This window comes from Trachurus japonicus, chromosome 13 (genome assembly GCF_045865225.1).
Source record: "Trachurus japonicus isolate A0001 chromosome 13, Traja_1.0".
In the NCBI taxonomy this organism is placed as follows: domain Eukaryota; kingdom Metazoa; phylum Chordata; class Actinopteri; order Carangiformes; family Carangidae; genus Trachurus; species Trachurus japonicus.
In genome coordinates this window covers 11,228,953-11,253,768 of record NC_140919.1, presented here as the reverse complement: position 1 = coordinate 11,253,768, position 24,816 = coordinate 11,228,953, and the positions used below count along the sequence as shown (strand labels likewise).

At 40.8% G+C, this 24,816-nt stretch overlaps 1 protein-coding gene across 1 annotated transcript; it reads right to left on the bottom strand.

Annotated features, from left to right (window-relative positions):
* Window positions 1–3,517: 3,517 nt before the first annotated feature.
* On the bottom strand, window positions 3,518–23,062 carry wsb1 (WD repeat and SOCS box containing 1). Its single transcript, XM_085794821.1, has 9 exons — window positions 22,976–23,062; window positions 21,043–21,211; window positions 19,335–19,618; window positions 18,215–18,346; window positions 15,644–15,744; window positions 11,166–11,338; window positions 8,740–8,853; window positions 6,061–6,168; window positions 3,518–5,661 (listed from the first exon to the last, which is right to left on the bottom strand). Exons 1-9 carry the CDS (start codon window positions 23,013–23,015, stop codon window positions 5,499–5,501), a joined length of 1,284 nt encoding a protein of 427 aa, XP_085650947.1. The 5' UTR covers window positions 23,016–23,062; the 3' UTR covers window positions 3,518–5,498.
* Between the last annotated feature and the right edge of the window lie 1,754 nt (window positions 23,063–24,816).

Here is a 24,816-nt window from a genome sequence, read left to right as displayed (position 1 = left end):
AAAAAACCTTACAAAGAATATTGACATGATGCACTATTAAAAAATATACAAAAAGTCGGTGTTTCAATTGGACTCAGATTTTCCATAAATATGAATATTAGATAACTCTTTATAATAACTATGATACTAATGAGTCTGTTAGAAATGCACAGTTAGAGATGTTAAACTCTGGTTTAATCAACTCATCTATAATACGTTTAATGTTTGTATTTTCATACTTTATGATAATTAACAAATACATTTTATATAAATCATGTCAGTGGTTCAATAGTTCATCTATTCAGTGTTATGATGAACAATCTATTTATACAGACAATAATTTAAATATGAACTAATGTTTGTAAAGTGTTTGTAAATCATGGACTAATTAGCATCAATGTGGGAAAGTAATTAACAATGATGAAATCACGCTTAATAGTAATTATCGATAAGTGTAACCAAATATTAACAATAACAGTAATATTATTGTTAAAATGATCATTTTAACAACAGTCATACTTATTGTTGATATTATTAAGTGGTCAGTTGTTCTGATCCAGACCAACCAAAGACAGAAAAACATATAAACGACCATGAAAGGGTTAAAAAGGTCCCGAGACTCTTATTTTCTCAAGTAAGTTAATATTCACAAGTTTGAATGTGTTTTCCTCGACTCACATGAGTCTGGAGCCTGAGATCCAGGAACTTGAAGTGAAGTGGGTCAGGGTCGGTGGAGAGGACGGACCAATCAGAGCGCAGAAGACGATGAAGGTTGTGCTGTTTTTGTTTCCACAGGTTACGACCTCGTTAGTTTCTTATCAACACACATTTTCATGTCAGTTACAGTTTAATATTTTACAACACGTGATTGCTTTTAATGTTTCAGTGTTTTATATGAGGAATACACACACACACACACACACACACACACACACACTTTAACACAGTGGGACTAGACAGGCTGGTCCCTGTTATATATTAATCATTTGTTTGTTTTGAGTAACGGTGGCTGTTGGAGGTCACTCTGTGGCTGAAGGCTGAGCTACGGTGGCCCAGAGGGCTAAATATACTCCAGTTTAGGAAAACATGCACAAATGCCTGATAATAAAATATTTATGACCTAATTCAGGGGTCCGGAAACTTTTCAGCCCACGACCCGCAAAATAATGGTGCCACAGACTGTGAACCTGACTATCCCTAGAGGTGACAAGCGAATAGAGGACATGCACTAATAAATAGGTGTATGATCCAAACACGGGCATAACGACTACACAAAACAACAGAACAGCCTTAGAACAAGGACATGATTTTACATACAGTATAGCTATTTAACACCCCAGTCCAAGTAATATCCATGTTGTAACTTGTAAGTGAACATTGTTGCTGTCATGTGCAAACTTAATAGAATATCTCAGTCAAAGTAGTATCCATAAACCATAGCACTGAGTAAACATGTGAACATTGTTGCTGTACAAATTTACATTTTGGGAATAACCATGTTTCAGCGTTAATCTCTCCTAATGAGATAACACAATAGGCATCTAAATATGAGGAGGAAAATGTATTTGCATAGTTTTATTTTTAATTTTAACTTTTACCTTTTTTATACATTTACAGTTAAAATGCCCCCCAACTTTGGGAACCCCTGGTGTAATTTATGACACATCGTCATTAGATGTTTGATTGATTGATTGATTTGATTTATTCGTCCATTCCACAAAACATAAACATATACACAAACAAGTCAAAATTTCATGATCAATATGGGCGAAAGGGCGAAGGCAGAAGCAAAGCTTATTAATGCCTACCCTAGAATGTTATTTGTGTTATCTCTACGGTTACTTTTATAATATAGTAATTAAGTTACTAACTAACTAAAGTAACTAGTAACTGTCACTAATTCCTTTTAGTAACGTGCCCAACACTGCCCCCCGGAAACATGAGTTTGCAGATGTTTTGACCTCTCAGGGCCACTGTACTGAGGATGGAGAGCTGATTGGGCCAAACCATCTGATGACGCCTTGTTTCATTGCCACACTATTTTATTATGTATTTATTTGTATTTTCATGTCAAGAATTTGGTGTTTATTTTGTTTACCTCTCTGGCATTGAGGTTTTTTTTGGCCAGCACACTGCTCGAAACGTTGTTTTCAGCAGTGCGCTCTTCGTCAGGTGAGCGCACTGCTCGAAACGTTGTCCTTTTTATAGTCCTCTAATAAATCTTTGTATATTTGGGAGTTCCTACAGTGTTGCGAGTCCTTTCATGTTTTTGATTTTCGTCTCAGCACCTGGCTGCACTTCTGGATGTGCGCGAGCCTTTTTTTGTTCAACACACAATGTTCCCATGCGTGTCATCATGTCAGGTCAGTTTGATCCGTTGTTATCTTGACTATAATTGTGTTTTATCTGATCTCCTTCATTGGCCTTGATATCATTTATAACTAATCTTGTTTGGGTAAATAACAACAGCAGCATTTCCAGTACATCCTAAACAAGCAGTTTGAACTGTGACAGTTTCTGAGACCAACAACCACACAAAACAATCATTTAGTCAAAAAGCCTTTATTGAAACTACACACATACATACACACCAAAAAAAAAGAAAAAAAAAAGAAAGAAAATAAAAAGAACTGCAGGAACTACATACATTCATATATATCTGATATATTTACCGCTTCATACTGCATCTCACTGAGGCAGGACTGTGTTTTTCCACAATGGTTGCAGCTTTACAAAGTCATGTAATTAAAAAACAAAAAAAAAAGTTTCTGCACTGCAGCCCATTCATGAGTCGACCTGTGGCCATGACGACAGCATCCGGACCATTTTAAATACACATATCAGAGAGGGGAAAACCTTTGGCATCAGCACCGACTGTCAAGACAACTTATTGCCAAGAATGATTGACAGCTGCTGCTCTGTACCCATCTTCCTACGGAAACACGCAGAGGACAAAACGTTAAGTGCTCGCTTTCCCTTCTTCACGTCTCCTCTCACTGACGCACAAACTCAAAACCATCCACAAACAGACTCGTAAAAAAACAAAAAAACAAACGCTGCGTATTTAAAAATAAAAATAAAAACAAGTCATAGTGAGTTATCATGTGCAGACTGTTTATTTCTACAGAGGGAGATGGCTGCTCGCTGGCAGCTGATTGGTTGGTTTGCTTGTGAATACTTTAAGGTTTGCTGGGAATTTTCAAAACACAGCGAGAATAAAAACAAAACAAAAAACGACTTGGCAAGGACGCTGCCCGCCACGGTGTAAAAAAGAAAAAAAGAAAAAATCTGACCTGTATGGAAATGTAATAAAACCTCGCCGGGTTGTAGCAGTAAAGTCGTGTAATCGTGTCGACGCTTTCACATTTAGAGGAGAACAAACATAACATAACATAACAACATAGAAAAATACAAATGTTCAACATAAGAACTGGATATAAACGACAAAATAAAGTGAAAAAAATTAAAACTTTCATAGGTTTATGAACAAGATACAATTTTGTATGTACATACATATCACATGGAATTGTGTATACAGTTGTTTTTTGTTTTTGTTTTTTCTTTAACTATATATATTTATATATATATATAGCAGTTTAAGCGGCAGAGGTGCTTTGCTTTAGTGTGAAATCATCAAATGACACTGGTCTCAAGGCTTTATACTGTCCCGCAGGACAGAGCACGCACATGCACATGCACTCTCTCTCTCTCTCGCACACACACACACACACACTCACACATTCACACACTCAAGTGAATTCAAGCACACCGTTGCCATTTCTGTCGCCGGTCTGAGACATGTGTAGGGCGGACTGTGGGCCGGTTCATCGAGTTATTTTGAGCTACGTCTTGTGGAGTTTCACTTGTAAACAAACACGTTTTAGATTCAGTGTTTTTCACAACGTGTGATGCAAATCCTTTTTTTTATTATTATTCATTTATTTTTTTTAACTTCCACTTCACCGTTTTCTTGGCATTATCACCACATCAGTCATACAGTAGTCTGAATGAACGAGGATAACCTTCATCAGTTTCCTCTGCTCTCTCTCTGATTAGCTAAACACAATAAATACTTAATGTAACTACCCTAGCAGAATATTTTAGGTCATAATTATATTGATATTATTTTTATTCATTTTTTTAATTTAGTAGATTCTCAGAATTCCCTTCATGTTGACAAATATAATTTATGACTGATAAATAAAGTACAGCGAGGACACTTTAAAGAGGCTGTAAATTACATCACATCCTCTGAGCAGACTGGACGCTACGGTGACTCGGTATCGGAAACAACGACAAGAGAAGACCGAGGCTCGCTGATTAATAGACGCTGTTTTCCAACTGTTGGCGGATAATGCTAATGTTAGTTTAACTTACAAATAGCATCTTTAAAAAATAAAATAAAAAAGTCTTCAAATTTACCAGCTGGGTTATACACCGATACCAACATATCCTTAATATTTTTGTTACCAATGAGCTCATTAGCATATCTGAGTAGCCTTAGTAGCGGGATATTGTTTGTTGGGTTTAATATGTTGTTGATGTTATTTTACTTAATGATTTTATGTATTTTTAAGTCTCTGTAAAGCACTTTGGTCAACTTGGTTGTTTTTAAATGTGCTCTATAAATGAAATGGATAGGATTGGTTGTCGTACTAGCTAGCGTCCAGCTCGGGGAGGAGGTCTCACTCTGTTTGTTTTTGGTGCGACCCAAAAAAGCAGATATTGAATGATGAGTCAAGGTTATAAACTGTACTGGATCAAAACTAACTGCTAAGTCACATCAACGAAGTCTGGTACCACGGTGGTTTTTAATACTGTTTAGATATTAAATATTCAAAATCTAAGAAGAGAGAACGATAACTGCTTTATGTTGTTGTTGTTTTTTTTTCTTTTTTTAGTTTTTTTGTGACGATAATGTACAAATGCTCCACAGTTTTGGTAAATAGTCCACAGTATCAGCATCAGTTCCTGTTGACGCACCCCCACGTGTCTCTTCCCTTTAACTCACCAACTTGCAAACAGAAAAAAAAATCTGACAGTAAGAGCAAGCACCACTGCAAAGCTTCTCGCATCGAGTGCAAAAGCTGCTTTCGGGGTCGGAGGAAATGAGGAAGCATTTACTGAACCTATTTGATGGAGAGAGAGGGGGGAGGGAGAGGGGGGCTCCAGGACTTTAACCTTACAGGTCATTTACAAAAATAAATATTGTACGACGCAACAAAACATCCTGCTCTATGTGTGTGGGGTTTGGTGGCGGTGGTGAGGGGGGGTCTGAGATGAGGACGTGTCTCTGGGGATTCAGTGAAACCATTTATTCTTTTCCTCCCGTCCCCGATTGCGTCCGTGCATCCAACAGTTCTATGAAATTAAAAAAAAAAGAGTTTTGTTTTCCAAAATATCTTTCAGAAAATAAGGGATTCATTGGTTTTCTCAGCAAAAAAACCCGCTGCTGTGGCGTGTGCAGTTGGTTCAGAGGGGAGGGGGGATCGGTGGGTGTGGGCCTTTTCTTTTTCTCTTTAGATCACTTTGTACGTCAGGTAGTCGCGGAGCGGCGTCGGGATGGCGAGCGCCTCCACCTGCTGCGTGGTCATGACCCGGCGCAGCGCCATCCTGGACAGGTGCTGCAGGCTGGCGGTGCTGCGAGGAACATCCCAGAAGTGCACGCCGCCGTCACGAGTCCTGGAGCGAAGACACAAACACAAACACACAGCGTGACCACCGGTTTAGTTTAGTTTATTTATTTCATTCATTTATCGAGCATAAAAACTAAAAATAAAATAAAACTCATAAAAAACATTGACAATATTGTAACTCTTGAATGAAAGGGGGCAGAAAGAAGCGAACTTATATTGTCTACCCCTTGTTACAAAGAATTAATTCACAAATTAGATAATACCTACATCCAAGCAAAGAAGAAATGGAAGTAGAAAAAGAAAAACAACAAAAAGTGGCATAAAATAAAACTGGTGAGATCACAGGTGGATGAACCGGTTTCCTGCGGCTCCTCTTTGATTGGACGGGAGCTAATGTGTGTGTGGTTGTGTGTGTGTGTGTGTGTGTGTGTGTGTGTGGACTTACCCTGCAGCAAGGACACTTCCTTCAGCAGAGAAGGCACAGCAGAGGCCGTTGGAGAGGGGGGCGATGGCCTGGGGGGCTCGCTCCTCGATGCTCCAGAAGCGAACCAGCCTGAGGACAAACACACACACAAACAAACACACACGACTGTTAACTACAACATCCACCAACCTGTTACAGCTGCACCCACATCTATCCACACCCTGACAGTTATTTATTTAAAGCTGTACAGAAAAGAAAAATGAATTTGAGCCCACATTAGTGTAATAACTCATCTATCAGACGATGTAGGCCAAACTTTGTGCAAAATTCTATTTTCAAGTAAATCCGGGATGAAAGTGTGTTGTTTTTTTTTCCGCATTGGATAATGCAGGCGCACGGATTATACGTCACACTGCTCACGATTCACCAGCCACTGATATTGGATCCGTCATCCGTCAATCAAACGTCTGAGACACACACACACACACCAAGCTCAGTCTCGCCCCAAACATTGAATATCCTGCCCGCTCGATAACAACCAATCAAATTTGTTTTCTTTACTCGGGTAAACTCGTGCGGCAACTCGTGGAAACTCGGCGCGACAGACAGAACAAACACACAATACACACATCATAATAACACGTGTATGGTAATCCATCGATCCACTGATTGATTATCAAAGGCTTCAAATGCATGACCGGGAGGAGGCTCAGCAAAACAGCGGACGTGACCGGACATGCAGATTTGCTAAATGATGCAAATCGATGAAAGTCGTATTTTGATCAACATTATGTTTAAAATTAATTATTTTACTCGTAAACCGTGTAATAAGCGGGATAATGTATAGTTGGTTGGTTGTTATGGAGAAATAAACCAGACAGGAAGACAAAACTAGACAGTATGGTCGTCCAGGTCCCGGTCGTCCATACTTCCTGTCGGGGTTTAACAACCTCCGAACTATACATTATCCCTTATTTATCATCTACCATGTTACCATGTGTATATCTGTGTAGTCTTATCTGTCATAAACAAGAGATTACAGGTTACGGGGCGCGTTACGTTTGTGTGGCGGTGCCGCAGAGACGAGAGCTGGGACACCGGGTCGGAGGCTCTGATCTTACAAGGTTGGTTTTCAGCCAAGAGACTTTGTCCTATTGAACACTTTTATTAGAGACGGTGTCATTATCAAGCGTATTAATCCTTGAGTTACGGCCAGACACGTGTTTATTTGCGAAGTCACACCGACCTCCCTGAAGTCTGATCAGTTCATCTGAATTCATGTTTGTGGCCACAGTTGAATGCTTCTCGTTCACCGACGCCCATGTTGTTTGAATTAAGAAATGTTTTGGAGGCGTTCCCGAGTCATCAAAGAGGTTCATCCAAGTATTATTTAATTAAGTTTGTTTGTTTGTGTGTGTGGGGTCGGTTCAGCCCAACCTGTTCTGACACAAGAACTGAATAATAATAATTATTCATTACACAAGAACTGGTTCATCAAGACGACTTTGACTGACTATGATTAAAAATAAAATTTAAAACAACCTGCGTGCTGCATTAATTAAAGTAAAAATCTTGTTTCCAGGCCCCGACCTCCCTGTGGTGTTAATCAAAACACAAAGTCTAAACACGTTGGTGAGAAAAACAACAGGATGACTGACGATGCAGCTTCTTGTGAGTGTGTGTCTGTCTGTGTGTGTTCAGGGTGGAGCCGAACCGACACCCAGACATGACCGCACGAGTTAAAAATATTTAAACTTGAGCAAGAAACGTTGCTTAAAAAAACAAACAGGTGAACAGTGGACGAGTGGAGAGTTCTCAGATCGGTCATAAGACGAGGAGCTGAACACAAACACACACTGATGTGAACGCTGCAGGCTGAACAAGGTCAAACTCACACGAATGACGCAAGCTGGAAATGTGCTTTTCCTTCTGACAGTACACAACGGTAACAGTCAGAACGAAAAAATGTGTGGACAGACGTTTCTTTTTTTTCTTTATGTAACAGTTTCTCCCTTCAGCTGCAACAAAAACTCTCTTTCCTGACCATTTTCTTTATTTCTACTGTCTCATGTTTTGGTGGGAGCCCGAGGCCTGGCTGTGTTTTCTCTGCCTCTGGTGCCAGAGCTGCGTCTGTTCTGTGTTTTTTTTTCCTCCTCCGCCTCCATTTTGTGGAGCTTCCTCTCCTGCTTCTTTTTCTCTGCATATTTTCCAGCAGCAGCAGCAGCGGTGGCGGCAGCAGAGCAGCAGAGCGGCGAGGCCAGGCAGCCAGCCGCTGGTCAGAGTGATTAATAGCTGCCCTGTGACAGTCATGTGACCCAACATAACATACAGTAGCTCTGTGCTCCGAAGAGCCATTAAGACTCATGACTCCCTGGAAGGTTTTTTTTTTAGAAAACAAACAAGCTGAGGCGAACAGTGAAGCATTTCTGCGGCGCTCTGCTGTTTACAGATCTGCCTGTCTGAACACACGGGTCGTTCAGTGCTGCGGACTGTGCAGTTTGTTTATCTGCTGCTGATACAACAGCAATAATGCTCGTTGTCAAATCCAAACATCAGCGAATGGTAATCATGGGGTTTCGAGGGTTTTTTTTTATTACTGAACGGACTCATCCTGAACATTTTCATTTCAAACTGTTCCCCTAACAGGGAAAAAAAACAAAAAACAAGGCGAGTGAGTGAATGTGTTATCTGAGGTCTCACCTGTCGTCAGTGATGCTGGCGATGTGGCGGCCGTCAGGGCAGAAGCTCACGGAGCGAACCCAGCGGTCGTTTGACCCTCCAGCAAAAATGGGTGAAGGGGGAGGGAAGAGGTGGCTGCAGAGAGACGAGAGCAGGAGTTCAGTCAGTGTCATTACAATCTACATTCAATGTAATGTAAAAGGAAATCACATGTGTTGAACCTGTCCTATGTTTTTTTTATCCTTCAGAAGATCTGAATATTTTAGATTTTTACTGTTTTATAGTATCACACAAAAAATATTCACCATAACCATGTTTATTATCTTTCTTTTTTCAGCACAACTTCACCTTTATGATCTGACAATTATCTTTTCACTCTACAGAGCTCTAGACTAACTTTTTTTTTACAAGGAGCACAGTCGCCCCCAAAAATGTAGGGGCGCACACTGTAGATCAACTTGCGAAGCAAATATTCACATTTTCTTTTTTCATTCATGATCCTCACAAACACTGGCCTGACACCTGACACTTTTACAGTTCTGTAAAATGACAAAAAGAAATCCGAACCCTGCTGATCACCGCCCATGTTTACGCTTAACATGGATAAATATTTTTGTTCTACATGGTTTATCAACGTCAAACTAAACATTAGAGTTTCAAATCTGCACTTGATGTGAAGTTGCCAGCAGTGCTTCATGTGGTCTGATTACACTTACATAATCATCGACCTTTGGAGGGTTAATATCCAAAAACCATCTAGGTGTAGTTTTACATTTCCTCTCTCACTTCACGTGTCTCAATCATGAACTCTTGGTTGATGATTCATCGCCATAAAAATAATTGAGATTAATGATTTAATCACTTGTGAAGAAGTAGAAGAAGAGCCATTCATTGGCATTAATCTTTGGAACACATAAGTATTACATTTCCATTTGCCTTTAGGCTTTTCAACTCAGTTCATGATGCTTATGTCAATATGCTCATCGAAATGCTGTCGTCAAATATGAGAAATGAAGCTCCTCCAGATAAACAGTTTGTTGGCGCTCCACTGTGTTGACAGTACTGTGGTTTGTGCAACTGTGTGTCTGTTACACGGTTTGTGTTATCTCCATGTCCTTTGCTTGTCTACTGCAAAACTAATTGCCCCCCCGGGGGACATAATGAATTAAAAAAAAGTTGAAAGTTAAGATGATGTTATGCGTGAGACGGTGACGGAAATATGACACTTCAGCTGTTTTTACACAGATGATCGGAAACCATTTAACGATTACACAAAATAATTGCGATCAGGCGACAATGCAATAATTGTGACAGTGTCACCTCATGGATGTTAACTCTTATCAACTTGTGCTGCTGCTGCTGTTTCTTAATGCTTGCTATTGCATGTCCTTATTTTTTGTTTTTTTAATGCTTGCTCTTGCTTGTGCCTCTTTTTCAATGCTTGCTATTGCATATCCTGTTTTTTTTAAATGCCTGCTATTTACATGTGTTTCTAGCTGCAATTTGTTTGTCTGCATGCCAGTGCTGCTCTGTCACCTGCCATCATGAGCTGTCGTTATGCCATTATGTCAAACTTCATATACATATACATGTCTTATTTGTTATTATGAGCTTTTATCATGTAAATTCATATGTAAGTTGTATTTTAATGCACTATTTAATTGTTGCCCTCTTTTGTTTTTTAGGTTCCCTTTAACACGGATGAAAATTAGCGTTAGTACTGGCTAACTCTGGCTCACTTACAGTTTCTTTTAAATACTGTTCATTAGTCAAATCTTTAAAAATGGACGACACTGGATTGAAACCACAACACTTGAGCATGAAAGTTCCTCATTGTTCATCTTGACCTTAAGCACAGATTTTGTTTCCCCTTGAGATTCCACTTTTATCTGAGTTGTTATTTATAAACACTAACTCCACACAAGGGGGCAGTTGTCGATCTGAGAAGTGAAGCTCACTTCCGCGTTCAAAAAACTGCAATCCCCTCGGATTCCTCTGGGGGCTGGTGTCAGAAGGGAGCATTCCCCATAGACCCCCATGTTAAAATCGCCGACTTTACATCCTCAGTAAACATGTTAAAAGCCTGGTGTCAGAACGTTTTTTCGTCTCAATCGATAGTTTCTACCCCCGCACACACTCTGAGGGGGGTGATTTTTTTTTTAACTCTACCGTTTTACTGTTATAAGGTTAAAATTCTGGCCAATTAGGGCGTGGAAACGTTGAGTGACAGGTCCGAGCAGCTCCGTGGACAGCTGCTTCGAGGCCAGTGGGCGGGTTCTCGGCCGGCCAATCCAACATGGCGCTGTCCAGGCCGCCATATTTGAGTCACAAAAACGACTCCCCAAAACCAATGGGTGACGTCACGGACGCTACGTCCATTCTTTTTACAGTCTATGACTCCACAGCAGCAGCAGAAACCTCCTCCTCCTCCTCCTCCTCTTTCTTACCCCAGCTCCAGCAGGATGGTGCCCTTGTGGTGGTCCCACACAATGACCCTGGTGTCGTAGGAGGCGGTGGCCAACAGCGCCCCGTCTGGCGAGAACTCACAGGACACCACGTCATTGTGGTGTCCCTCCAGCTTCCGGATCAACGTGTACTTATCCATGTTCCACAGACACACCTGCAACGTGAAGAGAGCGCGGTTATAGCCCCCGCAGTGTAGATGGGCTAGCTTTACACTTTTACAATTTTACTAAATAATGCAAACGTTAACGTAATTTTATTTAGACATTAAAAATTAAGCAGCAGGAATTAAAAACAGAATTTAAACAGTATGCTCAGTGTCATTGTAAAGCTTTGTAACATTAAAACCAGGCCAAACAAACAAAAAGAGCACATGCTACACAAGCAGCAAGGCTATGTCAAAATGCAACACGTCACCTACAGTGACATTTATAATTAATATTCCAACATTTGTACAGAATAGTATTAAACTACGTCATGATTTAAGGTTTTTAATGTTATTAAATGTACTAAATAAGTCTATAATAGTACTTCTATTATTATAGTTTATAAAAAGTCTCTACACAAAGAAAGAGAAAATAAAACAAGCAGTAACTTAAGGTAACATAATTTTACTCCACTGGTTTCCCCTTTCAGAGATTTAGTTCACTGTGTTTACAATAGGCTCGCACCTCCGGCAGAAGCCTACGAAGAGAGACAGATACTGCAAGAGAAAAGAATATTTTATGGCCAAAGGGTTGAAACCTCTGGCAAAGAACACATATGAAATCACACACCCACACACACGCACACAGACTCTCACACAAACACACACACACAGACAAAGGGAGAAAAGTTTTTTTTTCTTTTACTTTTAACAGTCAGCCATGGTCTCAGTCTTTAGTGTTAATATCTTTGCTCCAGTGAAATGGAAATGCATCATCATCATCATCATCATGAGGAGGAGTTGTGTAATTATTTAACTCCTGCATCTCATCAAAATGTTTTGCAGATTAGCAAACTCTGCTTGGTTATGTAAGAAACACGTGATAATAAAAGTTCTGTTTCTTCTTTCTGTTTCTTCCCCTTTTTCCAGTTTAAAGTTAAAAACAAACAAAACATTTGTGGCTTTTTATCCGTTAAAAAACTGGATTTTATCATCACAAGCTTGGATTATTATTATTATTATTATTATGATGAAGGATTGCAGTTGAACTAGGATTGTTTATTTTGAATTCCACCAAATGTTTTTCTGCCGGCAGCAGAAAATGTTCTTTATAAAAACGAGAGAGAGGAGCAGCAGATGGAGAAGTTACCGCATGACTGGCCAATTTGTTGACTGTTTTGTTTTTAATAGAAGCAGCTGACGTCTATGGCAGTGGTTCTCAAAGCGGGGTCCCCAACTTTTTCTTTACATTTTACCACTTTTTTTCAGAAAACTGTTTAAATTTTCCCAAAAAATTCACACCACAGGCGCCAATTGAATAATACATTGACTAAAAAACTAACGTTATTCAGTCTCAGGAGAAATATTTGTGTATTTCTGGTGTTTGTTTCAAAATCTTGTCATATTTTGTCTAATTTGTGCCAGTTTTGATGTAAAAAAATGTTTGAGAACCACTGGTCTATGGAACAGAAGAAGAACTGTGCAACATTTCTTTCTTTTTTTATTTTTTGGCACAGACTGAGCAGAGTGGGAACGTTTAACGGTGCTTAAATTGTTGTGGCTGAGTAAGTATAGTCGAAGCCCCTGAATGCATCACAATGTTAACACTGAATGCTACTGGTAGGGGTGGGAGGGGGAGAGTGGGGAGGTAGTGGGACACTGAAACTGACAGTGACAGTAACAAAAGAGAAGCTAGTGGGTGCAGATGGTCGACGGAGCTATTTAAAGTTGAGTGGGGGGGTGGGGTAGGGGGGGTTGCGGGGAGGTGGGTTTGGGTTTAGGAGAGAGGTGGAGGAGGGTGGAATAGAGGAGGTATTTAAGCACCAGTTTAATGAGAGTTATAAACGGAAATTAATAATAAAAGTAAAAAAAAAATAAACAAAAAAATAAAAAAGGAACTGCAACAGCAGAGGTAGACAGACACGGAGCAGCACCTACGTACAGATTGACCTTGCTGGTCAGGTGCCAGGCTGCCCCTGGCCAGGCCTTTGGCCATTGCGCACTGTGCGTCCCCGGTTTACACCGGCTGCTCAAAATGTCAGCGCGGCGGTCCTTTCAAAACCAATCACACACTGAGCTCTGCCACCACCTGTGACAGGGAGAGCAAGACACACACACTGTAGGGACACACACAGCCTAACAAAGCTACCACCATGTGTACCATTACACGCTACGTTTCAAGGTTAATCTAGAGCTGCAACACTGTAGGTAGGTAGGTAGGTAGGTAGGTAGGTAGTGTGGACTAATGGCGGCCGGTCCCTATAGAATAAACATAAGCAACAACTGAAACATGAACCTGAGCCTTAAGGGCTGAAGGGACGGCTCGACCTCCACAGGCCGGTGACACATGAAAGGAAAAACTCACATGAACTCCACTGGAGGACAGGACGCTGTTTCCACTAAACATGTTCCCTCCTGAGGCGTTTTAAAGCTGCACTGTGTCATTTATGTGGCTGTTTATTAGCAAACTTGCATGTAATGGGCTCTTTGCACAGCTCCACTACTTCCTGAACTTAATGCTGCTCCTTCATTTCCTGTCTTACATTATTGGACAACCTGATTAATCCAGGTGTGTCTGAGGAGTCACAATGGTCAAACACACCTGGATTAATCAGGTTGTCCAATAATGTAAGACAGGAAATGAAGGAGCAGCATTAAGTTCAGGAAGTAGTGGAGCTGTGCAAAGAGCCCATTACATTTGCTTACAAATGGAAGCTTTCTCGTAGGCTTTGACTGAGGTGTTATGTTTATATTTACACATAGGAAAAACTCACATGAACTCTAGTTGAGGACAGGACGGTGTTTCCACTAAACCTGAGGTGTTTTAAAGCTACACTGTGTAAGTTATCCGGCTGTTTATTAGCAAAAATCATATAGTAAATATATATCTACTTACGTGTAATTACATTCGCTTACAAATGGAAGCTTTCTTGTGTGAGGTGTTTATATTTCCACATAGGAAAAACTCACATGAACTCTACTGAAGGAGAGCACAGTGTTTTCACTAAACATGTCCCCTCCTGTGGGGTTTTAATGATGATGATGGTTCGTGAAGAGCTGCACCGTCTGTATGTTGTGTTGACCTACAGCCACACTACAGGGGTTTCTGTTTATGGACTTGAAAAGACTAAATGTTTGAGTCTGAGTTCAAATTTAATTTGGGCTGGCTGTTTCTTTGATGTAGAAGGTGTTAAGGTTCATTTTTGTGACTTTTCTTTCTTTGTAATTCATTTATTTTATGGGTGGGCAACTCTTGTTCTATTAAAATATGGAGATTTATTTCCAGAAGTGCAAACTTTTTTTTTGTTTAAAAAAAACAAACAAAAAACTCAAGAACATGGGGTCAGTGTAAGCTTGGGGTTTCCACATTTGTCTCTAAGTGTTTATACCATTATATCCTTCTCTATGTAACTGTGGATGATACTCTTCGTTGATTAGTTTTTAAAATGGTGTCAAGAATAGTTGATGAATGATTGAATGATCTGAATGTTTCAAAGACTCAGGATAGTCAGACGCTCTCCTGACAGCGCAGTGATCAATGGACAGAATATAGAAATTGTTGATTCCTACAGGTCCTATACTAGACGTTAAATTAACATTTGAGAGGAATAATTTTATCCAGTCTTTTCTTTCATTTGTTGGTTTCAATCTCAAACAGCTCAAGAAACTCAGGATCTTGTCTTATTGTTCCCAACCCTTTAAATCCCATCTGGTTGTATTGTTGTATTTCTGTTTGATGTGTGTTTATTGTATTGTATGTTTTTGGCTCATTGACGTGACTTGATGTGTCACATTAACACCTGAGTATCGCGTGCATCAGATGTGCCGTCGCCCACGGTGTCCGAGCCCGTTCGCTGACGTGTTTCCCCCCCTCGTTTGGTCTAAATGTAGATGTCGCTTTCTTTCGTCACCATTACTATGGAAACACCAGCCAGTTTTTCCTTTAATCTGTCACCGACCTGCGTGAAGCAGCGTCTGCTCTGCATGCACACTTCAGAACAAAGAAACCCCAAAAATCCTTCTTTTATGTTTAGTTCTTGTTGTTGTTTCCCACTGCAAAACCAAAACCACACAGAATCTAGATGCAGGTAGCTCAACTTTTAATGACACCGAGCACAGTTTTGTTCTAAGGTGGGAGTGGTGGTGGTGGTGGGGGGAAGGGGCAGGGCAGATGGGGGAGTTGTGCTTCTTTTTTTTTCTTACATAAAAAAATTGTGTAGGTTGATCAAGCATAACACAAGCATTGGCAAACAAGATTAGCTAGCAAACCCATCAAAGTAAAAAGAGGTAAAGTAAAAGGGAACCTTGTGTACGTACCGCTTTGCCGGCGCCGACTGAGCACAAGATGGAGGAGTCGGGGGAGAAGGCACTGCAGTACACCCAGTTGTGATGCCCCCGCAAAACCTTCACCATGTTACCTACAAACACAACAAACAAACATGATTAATTACACCGATCAGCAGTAATGGGAATAAAGGCGTTATAAATAAACGGCGCAACTTTTTTCAGTAACAGTAATCAAAAAAGTTACTGTTTCCCACGTTATAACAGCGTTTCTGTTATTGACAATTAAATGCACTGTTACTTGCCTCAAGAAGTTCGGTCACAAAATAATAATACCGGTACACCTGTTTAAGTTTAGTATATTATAGGGATGCACATTTTGAATTTTTTTTATGACCAATAACCGACGCTCGATGACCGATAAGATTAAAACGCTTGCGGGGGCGATCGCCGATGTTTTTTTGCCTTTTTTGCCATTATAAAATGTGTAATGTGTAACTTTCAGATTTTTTAACTTTCTGCACTTGCACTCTTCAATTGATTTCTAACTGATTTTTATATAACTGTTTTTACTGTAACTATGTATACCTGTTGTGAAGCACATTGAGTCTGCATTGTGCATGAAATGCGCTTTATAAATAAAGTTGAATCTTATTGAATTCAATAAGGAGCTAACAAAAGAAGAACATTACCATATAGTATTATCAAAGTTCTTGATAATGGTTAGGCTAAATGGTTAATCATGTGCATCCCTAGTACATTATATACACATTTTTTTCAGTTCATCAACTGGTCGGAAAAAGGTCGTTTATATGGAACTAACCAACTCACTCAGTGTTCCTCCGCACAGATGCGCTGTATCACTCCGCCTATCAGTTGTTTGGATCAGTGGCATCAGGAGGAAGGCGGAGTGATACAGCGCGTCGCGGAGCCTTTCTGTGCGGAGGAACACTGAGTGAGTTGGTTAGTTCCAAATAAACGGGGAGTTAGGGGGGTGAGTCCAAGTAATTTAACATGTTTGAGCATTTTTTTTTTTTAAAGTAACATAATAGTTACCTATCCTTGTAATTATTTACTTCTATAATGTAGTTACCAAGTTACTAACCCTTTTTGGGAAAAGTAACTATAACAAATTACTTTTTAAAAGTATTATGCCCAACATAGACAGGTGAAGTGAATACGGTGAACAGAAAGGCGATAGGACACAGTGCATCGCAGTTTGTTGTGTATTTGGCAGCAAAAGGAACCAACACAATATCAGGAAGGTTGTCATCATCGTGTTGTGTCTGATCGGTTTGTGTTTTCATTCGGAAGGAGACGGTTGACAGACGGGGCGGAAACCAAGAGGAGACAGAGACGCTGAGGCAGTGTGGTGGTGGGCAGGTTTGATCATTTAGTTACCATGACACCCACATGATGAGTCATACTGTTGTCGTTTATCATTGTCGTTTGAGCAACACATTGTTCTTGTGAGCTGTTCCACAAGAACAGAACTGCGATTATATAACTCATTTGCATGCAAAGACCTAAAGTATGTGTGTCTGAACCTGGATAACATGATATACTGTACTTGGTTTCAACAGCGGTTTAATAGATGATCTATTAAAAGGAAACAAGTCTGGTCTCTTCTCCTCTTAAAGCACAGCAGATAACCCTCCTCTCCTCCATGTGCATTTGTTTTTCAGGTGAGAAATCAATCAATACCGCACTACATAACGTTATTTATCATCTACCATGTTACCACGTGTATATCTGTGTAATCTTATCTGTCATAAACAAGAGATTACGGGTTACGGGGCGCGTTACGTTTCTGTGGCGGTGCTGCAGAGATGAGAGCTGGGACACCGGGTCGGAGGCTCTGATCTTACGAGGTTGGTTTTCAGCCAAGAGACGCTAGGTGGAAGACAGAGAGCCTCCATTCTCCCTGGAGCTAGTTACAAGTCACTGATTTAACCAGCACTTGAGTTGAGGGACAAATGGAGCAGAGTTAAGGCTAAAAATCCTGCATAGTTCCTCTTTAATTCACGGTTTTGATCTTTGAGGCTTTCTCCAGACTTATCCAAGCCACGTTTATTTTCTTCACATGGGCAGTAAATCAAGCATCAGTGACATTAAACTCATGTTAACAGAGGAAACAAAGGTCACTGCCCGTTATTTCTCTGTAGCCTTGAACATGGGTTCACACGACCTCTGAATAGTTTCTGTGTGGTTACAGCACAGCAGATAAAGGACTCTCATAATGCCTGTGTATTACTGAATTTCTCTGCATATGTAAACATGTGGGATCCAAAAGTCCAAACTACTTTCCCACGGGGAGAAGAGTTTGGAGGCTCGTGGAGCTCGCTGTATGTTCCACCATGTACAAGTCCCCTGGCCCTGGTTCATGAATATTTAACCCATTTTTTAAAAATTGGTTTTAACACTTGAGAAGACTTGAGAATGACAGGCTGACGGGGAAAATACCAGGTGTGATGCAACAAAAATGCGAGGGGTTGTGTCGCCACATCATTACATAAGTGATTACCAAAGGAAGAGAGGATGAAAAAGGGGGAGGAGGAGGAGGGAGGAGGAAGGCGAGTTTAAAGGGACAGGTTGTCTACGTACCATCGTCTTTCAGGTCCCATACGCGGAGGGTCTTATCTCTGGACGCAGAGACCAGCATGAGGCTGCCGTCAGGGGCAAAGGTCAAGTCCCGCACCACATCGGTGTGGTCCATCAGATTCAGCAAAAGTTTTCCTGCAAAACAAGACATCAAATTAAACAAAGGTAGTCGGGGAGGAAGGGCTTTGTGCCATCAAGTTACAATCCAAATTTGCAGGGCAGACACCCTCAATAAACTTAAAACCTTCCTTTTTAATAAAACATATAGTTAGGGATCTTTTCTTAATGTCTTCTTAAATTGATTTGTTTTAACTTGGTTTTAACACAGGCTAACTTTATTTGTATGATTGCTATTGTTCATCACTGTGTCTTTTTACCTTTTGATCATTTTGGATTAATATTGTTTTTAATTGTTTGATGTTGTTTTGTTTAAAGCACCTTGAGATGCACTTTTTGGATGAAAAGCACTATATAAATAAAATTATTATTATTATTAAAAGGACAAATAAAAGCCGAGTCTGCAACTACTCTTCTTGCACAGATAAATAAAAATGTCACGGAAAGACAGTTTACAGGCAATAATTCCTCCACCGCTCAAAAAACACCCACAGCCTCCAACTTTCCGAGCTTAACAGAGAACGACAAGGGAAAAAACATAAAAATTAAACAAAACCAGATGTTTTATTCTGGACTGGAGCGACTGACTAACAACTGATTCTTCTTTTTTTTTTAAATCGGTGGAGATATAGAAACACTTTTCAAAGAGCAGGGGTGCAACGACAAGCAGAAACCTCTGCGGGTGTGTCAGTCTGCTTAACAGGTATAATCCTCCTGAGCAGGCTTCACATGCTTGTGTCCGCTCACGAGCGTGTGAAGCACGTTAGCTGCACAATCTGCAAAAATCCCACATCCATAATCCTGCAAAAGCCTCTTCTGATAAAACCTTCAGCATCACCGTTACTTCATAAACTCCACATATGTAGATAGATAGAAAGAAGAGGAATAAGAGAGGGTTGTGCTGTGTTTCTGCAGCGTCTGACAGGCTGCTGGCTTCCTAATCTGATTCCTGGCTAATGAAGCCGGAGAGGAGAAGGACGACTAATTAACGGCAGCGTGCCCTCACCAGTGTAGACATCCCAGATCTTGATGCGACCGTTGTTGAGGCCCGTTGCCAGTAGCAGCTGGTCCTGGCCGAACTTGAAGCGGTGCCACTCGATGTTGACGCAGCGACTCTGCTTCTCTGGCACCGAGGAGCCGAAGGCCAGGCCCCAGACGATGTCACCGCAGTCGATGGTGCGCTCGCAGGGCTCGTTCGACTCCGGGATCAGCTTGCCTCCGTCGCTGTTCTGACGGGACAGACGCCGCGGGCTGGAGGCGTTGGTGCCCTCTCCGCACTGACCCAACGAACTGCACGAGAGAAATAACAAGAGGTCATGAAAAAAACTAGAGAAAACGGGCAGATATTCAAATAGAAAGTTGAGTTTTAAAGGGAGGAGAGGCTTGTCACGAGATGAGCAGAGCTGGCTGTGCGGATGTCGCCCCGCGGTGAAAATACATGTCATCACAGCATGATGTGGCAAAATCCTAATCGTGTTTTTTAACAGCTGCAAAAGATTCATATTTTTCTGCCACTGTTGGGGGGAGAAAAAAAAAAGCAAGATAACCGCCCTGCTGTTTGGGAACAATAAGCAACTTGTTCTACAGACAAACTCCAGTGTGTGTGTCTGTGAGTCACAAGGCCCGATTGAGTGGAAAAAGAGCCTGTTAAGCAGAAAAGGGAGCTGATAAAAAACAGCCACGTGTAACACCTCTTTGTCTTCACATTTCCTCCTGCGTTAGTCACGACTCCAGGGAAATCGGACCAACTGTTTATATGACATATCGTGGCTTTATTTCATGGACTTCTGCTCCGTCACAGCTACGTTTCCTTTAGTTAGTCCTATTGGGTAAAGTATACACAGCTTTATCAGAGTGTGGGTAATTCAATTCACTGCCCTTCCTGTCGGTGAGGGAAAGGGGGGGGGCAAAAGGTCAGTGAGTGGTGTAATATTGATGACATCAAGTTCAGGGTCCTGTTAATCGCTGGAGGAATTTGCTGGTTGAAGTAATTCCACTGATTTCCCACTAAACTGTAGATAAGTGCACTTGGATTTGACACGGGAAAAGGGCAACTCCTCTGTGTGGATGTCAAAAGGAAATCAAACTGCAGAAAGAGCAGCTGAAGAACGCTCAGCTCTATGGGTCAGTGCAAATTAAACAGAAGCTGAAAAGTCGCTCGTTATCTCAACGCGCTGGCAAACTCAGCGGCTGGATTTAAGCCAATTAGCCTGTAGTCAGTCAGTAGGCCATCAGGAGGACTTGTTTTTAAGCATGGGTGAAATGGGTGAACCATGTTTAGTGTTTTCATTCCTTTGCTACGATGTGAACAGCAGAGGAATGATGATGAGGGTGTTTGTTGTTCAAGGTCGGCACCATGAAGAGAGTATTTTGTTTTCACATAGTTTTGCGTTATAACAACAACACAGGCCTTAAAGGAAAGTTTAAATATTCACCCACATGTCTAAAAACTTGATCCCTGTTCATAAATTTGATAAGGTGACACATAGTTTTATACAGAACAGGTTGTGAAATGACATTTACTGTCACTACATCCTCAATTTTGGACTTCCGTGGACATGTATTCTTCCAGCGACAATTATGTGTGGATGGACCATTATTAAATTAGATATACAGTAAAATAAGGCGCTAAAACCTACAGAGAATCATGAGAGTCTTGGTTTTTTGAGTAACTGGCGGTAATTGAGTGCATTTAGGTTTAAAATGATACTCACAAGTCCTTCAGGCATTTTGTCCAAGGAATGAGCTTCACAATGCGATGCCCCTGAGACCAAGCAAAGTAGGAACCATTGGGTGCAAAGGCAACCGTCCAAGTCTCACGTCCAGATTTCTGGTCGAAGGGAGCAACAGGCACCTGGAGTTCACCGATGAACTTAGCCTTACCTGAAAGGAGAAAAAAAACAACACACATACTTGATCAATTATTAACACATTACTACCCCTCTGCCTATTCAGACCAGCCCACAGGAATCCCAATCATTTCAAAGCGGGCTCAGACGAAGGCCTGTGATTGGCCGGGTCTCCTGTCTGCGCCGACCAAACAAACTGGACAAACACAATGGGTGGGGAACTGCACATGAAAAATAAGTTAAATGTGCTGTAACAGAATGGATTCATGCAATTCCTGAAATGCTTGGGAGTGTCTGAACTTGCAAAGGAAACAATGCGCCCCCTTTTAAAGAGGAATTTGGGTCATATTTGCCCTGGATATCCTGTACATGTAAAAAAAAATAAATAAAAAAAAATCTCAAAAAGCAATTACAAAGAGGAAAAAGGATGATTATGCTGCCTGCAGATTTCAGAGTTGCTTTCACATCCTTTTGGTCACTTCCTTAATTTTTCTTTTTTAAAGGTTTACTGGTTGCCAAAGTTTTCTTTAACAATTTATAGTGGAGTAGTTCTTGTAACTGGATTTCCTTTACAGATAAGTATGGAGGAAGACCAGTTTGAGTAAATTAGCTCAAATGTAAATGTTTGATGTAAATACCAAGCATGAGGTTGTCTTTAATTTTCTAGACTGCATCAGTGTGTTGCTGAACTGTTCTACAAAAAAAATATTCATGTTAAAGCTGGTGCAAAAAATATTTTTAAATCACAAACATGCATAAACATTAATAATGTATGGTTAAAAAAGCATTTAAGACTATTATCTGTCACTTCAGACAGACTAGATGTGACAAATGTAATAGTTCTAAGTTCTATGCATTATTTAGCCATGAAATGATCAACGTGTAGACACGCACGTACGTCTCAGCTATGCCGTGGGGTTGTGACTCACCCACACTGCTGGAGAGTGGGGGAGGTGTGTGTTTGCATCAGCAACCCAGCGAGAAGGAAACACATTTATACCCCGGAAATGCTGATATTTAATCATTCCAATCAACTATAATGGTGCTTAATAAACATAACGTGGATAAAATGTGTTTTTTATGGTTAAAATATAATGTTTTTCGTGTGAGACAACTCACTGACCCAGTTGTGGCGGCTCTGAGCTCAGTATCGCCCCTGTCGGCGGACACCCGCTGGCATCTGACAGTTAGGCTACAGTCCGAGTCGCATTGTTGTGGTTGTTACAATAAAAAAAACTCTTCACAGCCACAAGAGGCAACTCTGAGCCAATTCCACATTCAACAACAAACATGCGCCACGAAGGTGTGATTTTATGAAGTGTCATTTTATGAGTATTTTTATGGGTTTGCGGCATAAAACGAGACCGGATGATATGTTGTGCTCATAGGTTGTGCTGCTACTACTACTCTACTGTACGCCCCCGCAGTGCATGATGGTTTTTTTTTTTGGTGGGTGGGTATGCAAACTAAAGATGAAAATGCATTTAAAAGTGGATTAAAATAATTTATAGCAGTCTAATTATAAAAGCTGTTACGTTACCTCTGGCAACCGTTGTGGTGAAACAGCGCCAAGTGAGATGCTACGTACACACCAAGGTTTTTTTTTTAGTTTGGATGTAGCGCTTAACGTTCTTTTCCACGTCACAACGAACCCGGTTACGTGTTTAATTAAAGAGCTCATCAGAACATCAGTCGGCCAACGTTCCAATGCCATGGTAACCGTGGAACGTTGGCCCTTGACAACAACTAGGGCGACATACATTGTTGTATGTGTAGCGTTGCCTTTTCCCCCACTTACCTATATCATTTTCGTTGACAGAGTCTGGGAAGCTTGCCATCTAAATAAAGCGCACAGACCTAAGAGAAAAACCCGAACGCGGACTGTCAAGAAAAAAAAACCAACAATAACCGAAGTTATCTGGAAGAAAAAAATCAGTCGGTGCTGAATGAGGCGACGCTTTTTCCTCCCCTTCCGATGTCTGCGGAGTCGGGTGAATTCCTCCGCCGAGCCGATCAGTCCCGGATGGAAAATACAGTCGTCGTTAAAACCTTTGTGAATTTCTTCTTTTTCCTTCTTCTCTTCCTCGACGACGGGTTTTAGTTGAACTGTTCAAATCTAAGTTTACGAAATAAGCTCACGGATTTAAAGACAGTGAAACGCGTAACTGTACTATGTATGTAACTGTTTATATCCGCCTACAGTCGCTGATGATACAATGGCTGCTCAGTGGATGTCACCGAGCTATTTTCATGTAGAGGGCTGGGAGGGGGAGGAGCTTCGGCCTACGTCACACAGTTGCCATAGTAATACTAGTAATGCTCCGCCCCCTGTCGCAGTTCACAACAAAACAGAGCGGTAGTGCCACCTCGGGGTAGAAAAAGTGGGGGTTTCCTCTTAATTTGCGTATTTCTTTTCTGAATCCAAGTGATACAAAAGTTGAATTTGAACATTAATAAAAATTCAACATTTGTTTTGCTAATATTTTGTGGCAGCAAAAACGATTTAGCTCATGGATTTGCAAAAATACTCATCATAGCATATGCCCTCTGGTTTCATGACCCACATATTATGTATGGCCCAACATGACTGTCAGATGTTTCTCCCACATCTGGACCTAGTCTGTCTGGCACTCATATACAGAAAATCCTATGGCTGTCAGCCAATGCAACCAGACTTGGTTCGGCAAGCCAGACATATCCTAGAGAAGCCAGAGATTTCATTTTGATATCTGGTGGTCTGCTAACCTCTTTATTCTCCTCAGTATAGTGTTGTAATAGGGCATTATCCTAGGATTGGCTGCACCATAATCAAATTAAATAAATAATTTTAGGCATTGTTTTTGTTTATTCTATTCATTATATCTGTGAACAGTATAACCAAGACCTGACACTGTCTTGTGAAACCCATTTTGTTTTGCAATGAGGAGGCTTTCCTTTGCCTGTCATGTGGGTGGCAGCACCCAGACACTTCTGTTGCCCTGCGATGCAGACACTCAAGCTTTTGTTATTGCTTCCTTTACAGTGCACAGCTTCTCACCATCCTGCTGCTGGTCTTATACATCCACTCAGTATGGGTACAATTTCTGGTGCTGCAGGTTAGTGGCGGTGCCTCTGTTCTTTTGTCCATTCAGACAGGATCGGTATAGGGGGGGAAAAAAACCTTCCTCAAAGTCTATAATTAACGCAGAATAATTAGGCTAATGAGATTTATGGCAGAGTGTAATTTCCTTAAATTACTACCTGTTTTTTAATCCATATAACACATTACCAAGAACAAGAGAGAACCGCAAGCTCAGTGTTCATTACTCATGACAAAAGACAAGCCATTAATCTGAAACCTGTGATGCTGCCTGGCCTCTCTGTTCATTCATCTGCTCTGCTGTTTAAAGAAGCTGCATCAAATCAGACAGAGAGCTGAATTGTTTGCCTTTCAAAATAAACTTGAGGATTGAAAATTGTTGTCGTTTTCAAAATGTATGCATTTATTTACCCACCATTCAGTAATGTGAACTGACTCCATATTATTATGTATAATAACTATTACATTTATTATTATCAACATAATAATGTATTAAGCAGTTGACTGGCTACATCTCAGTGGTGCTACAAACAAATTGGGCCTTGTATCAAATAATACAT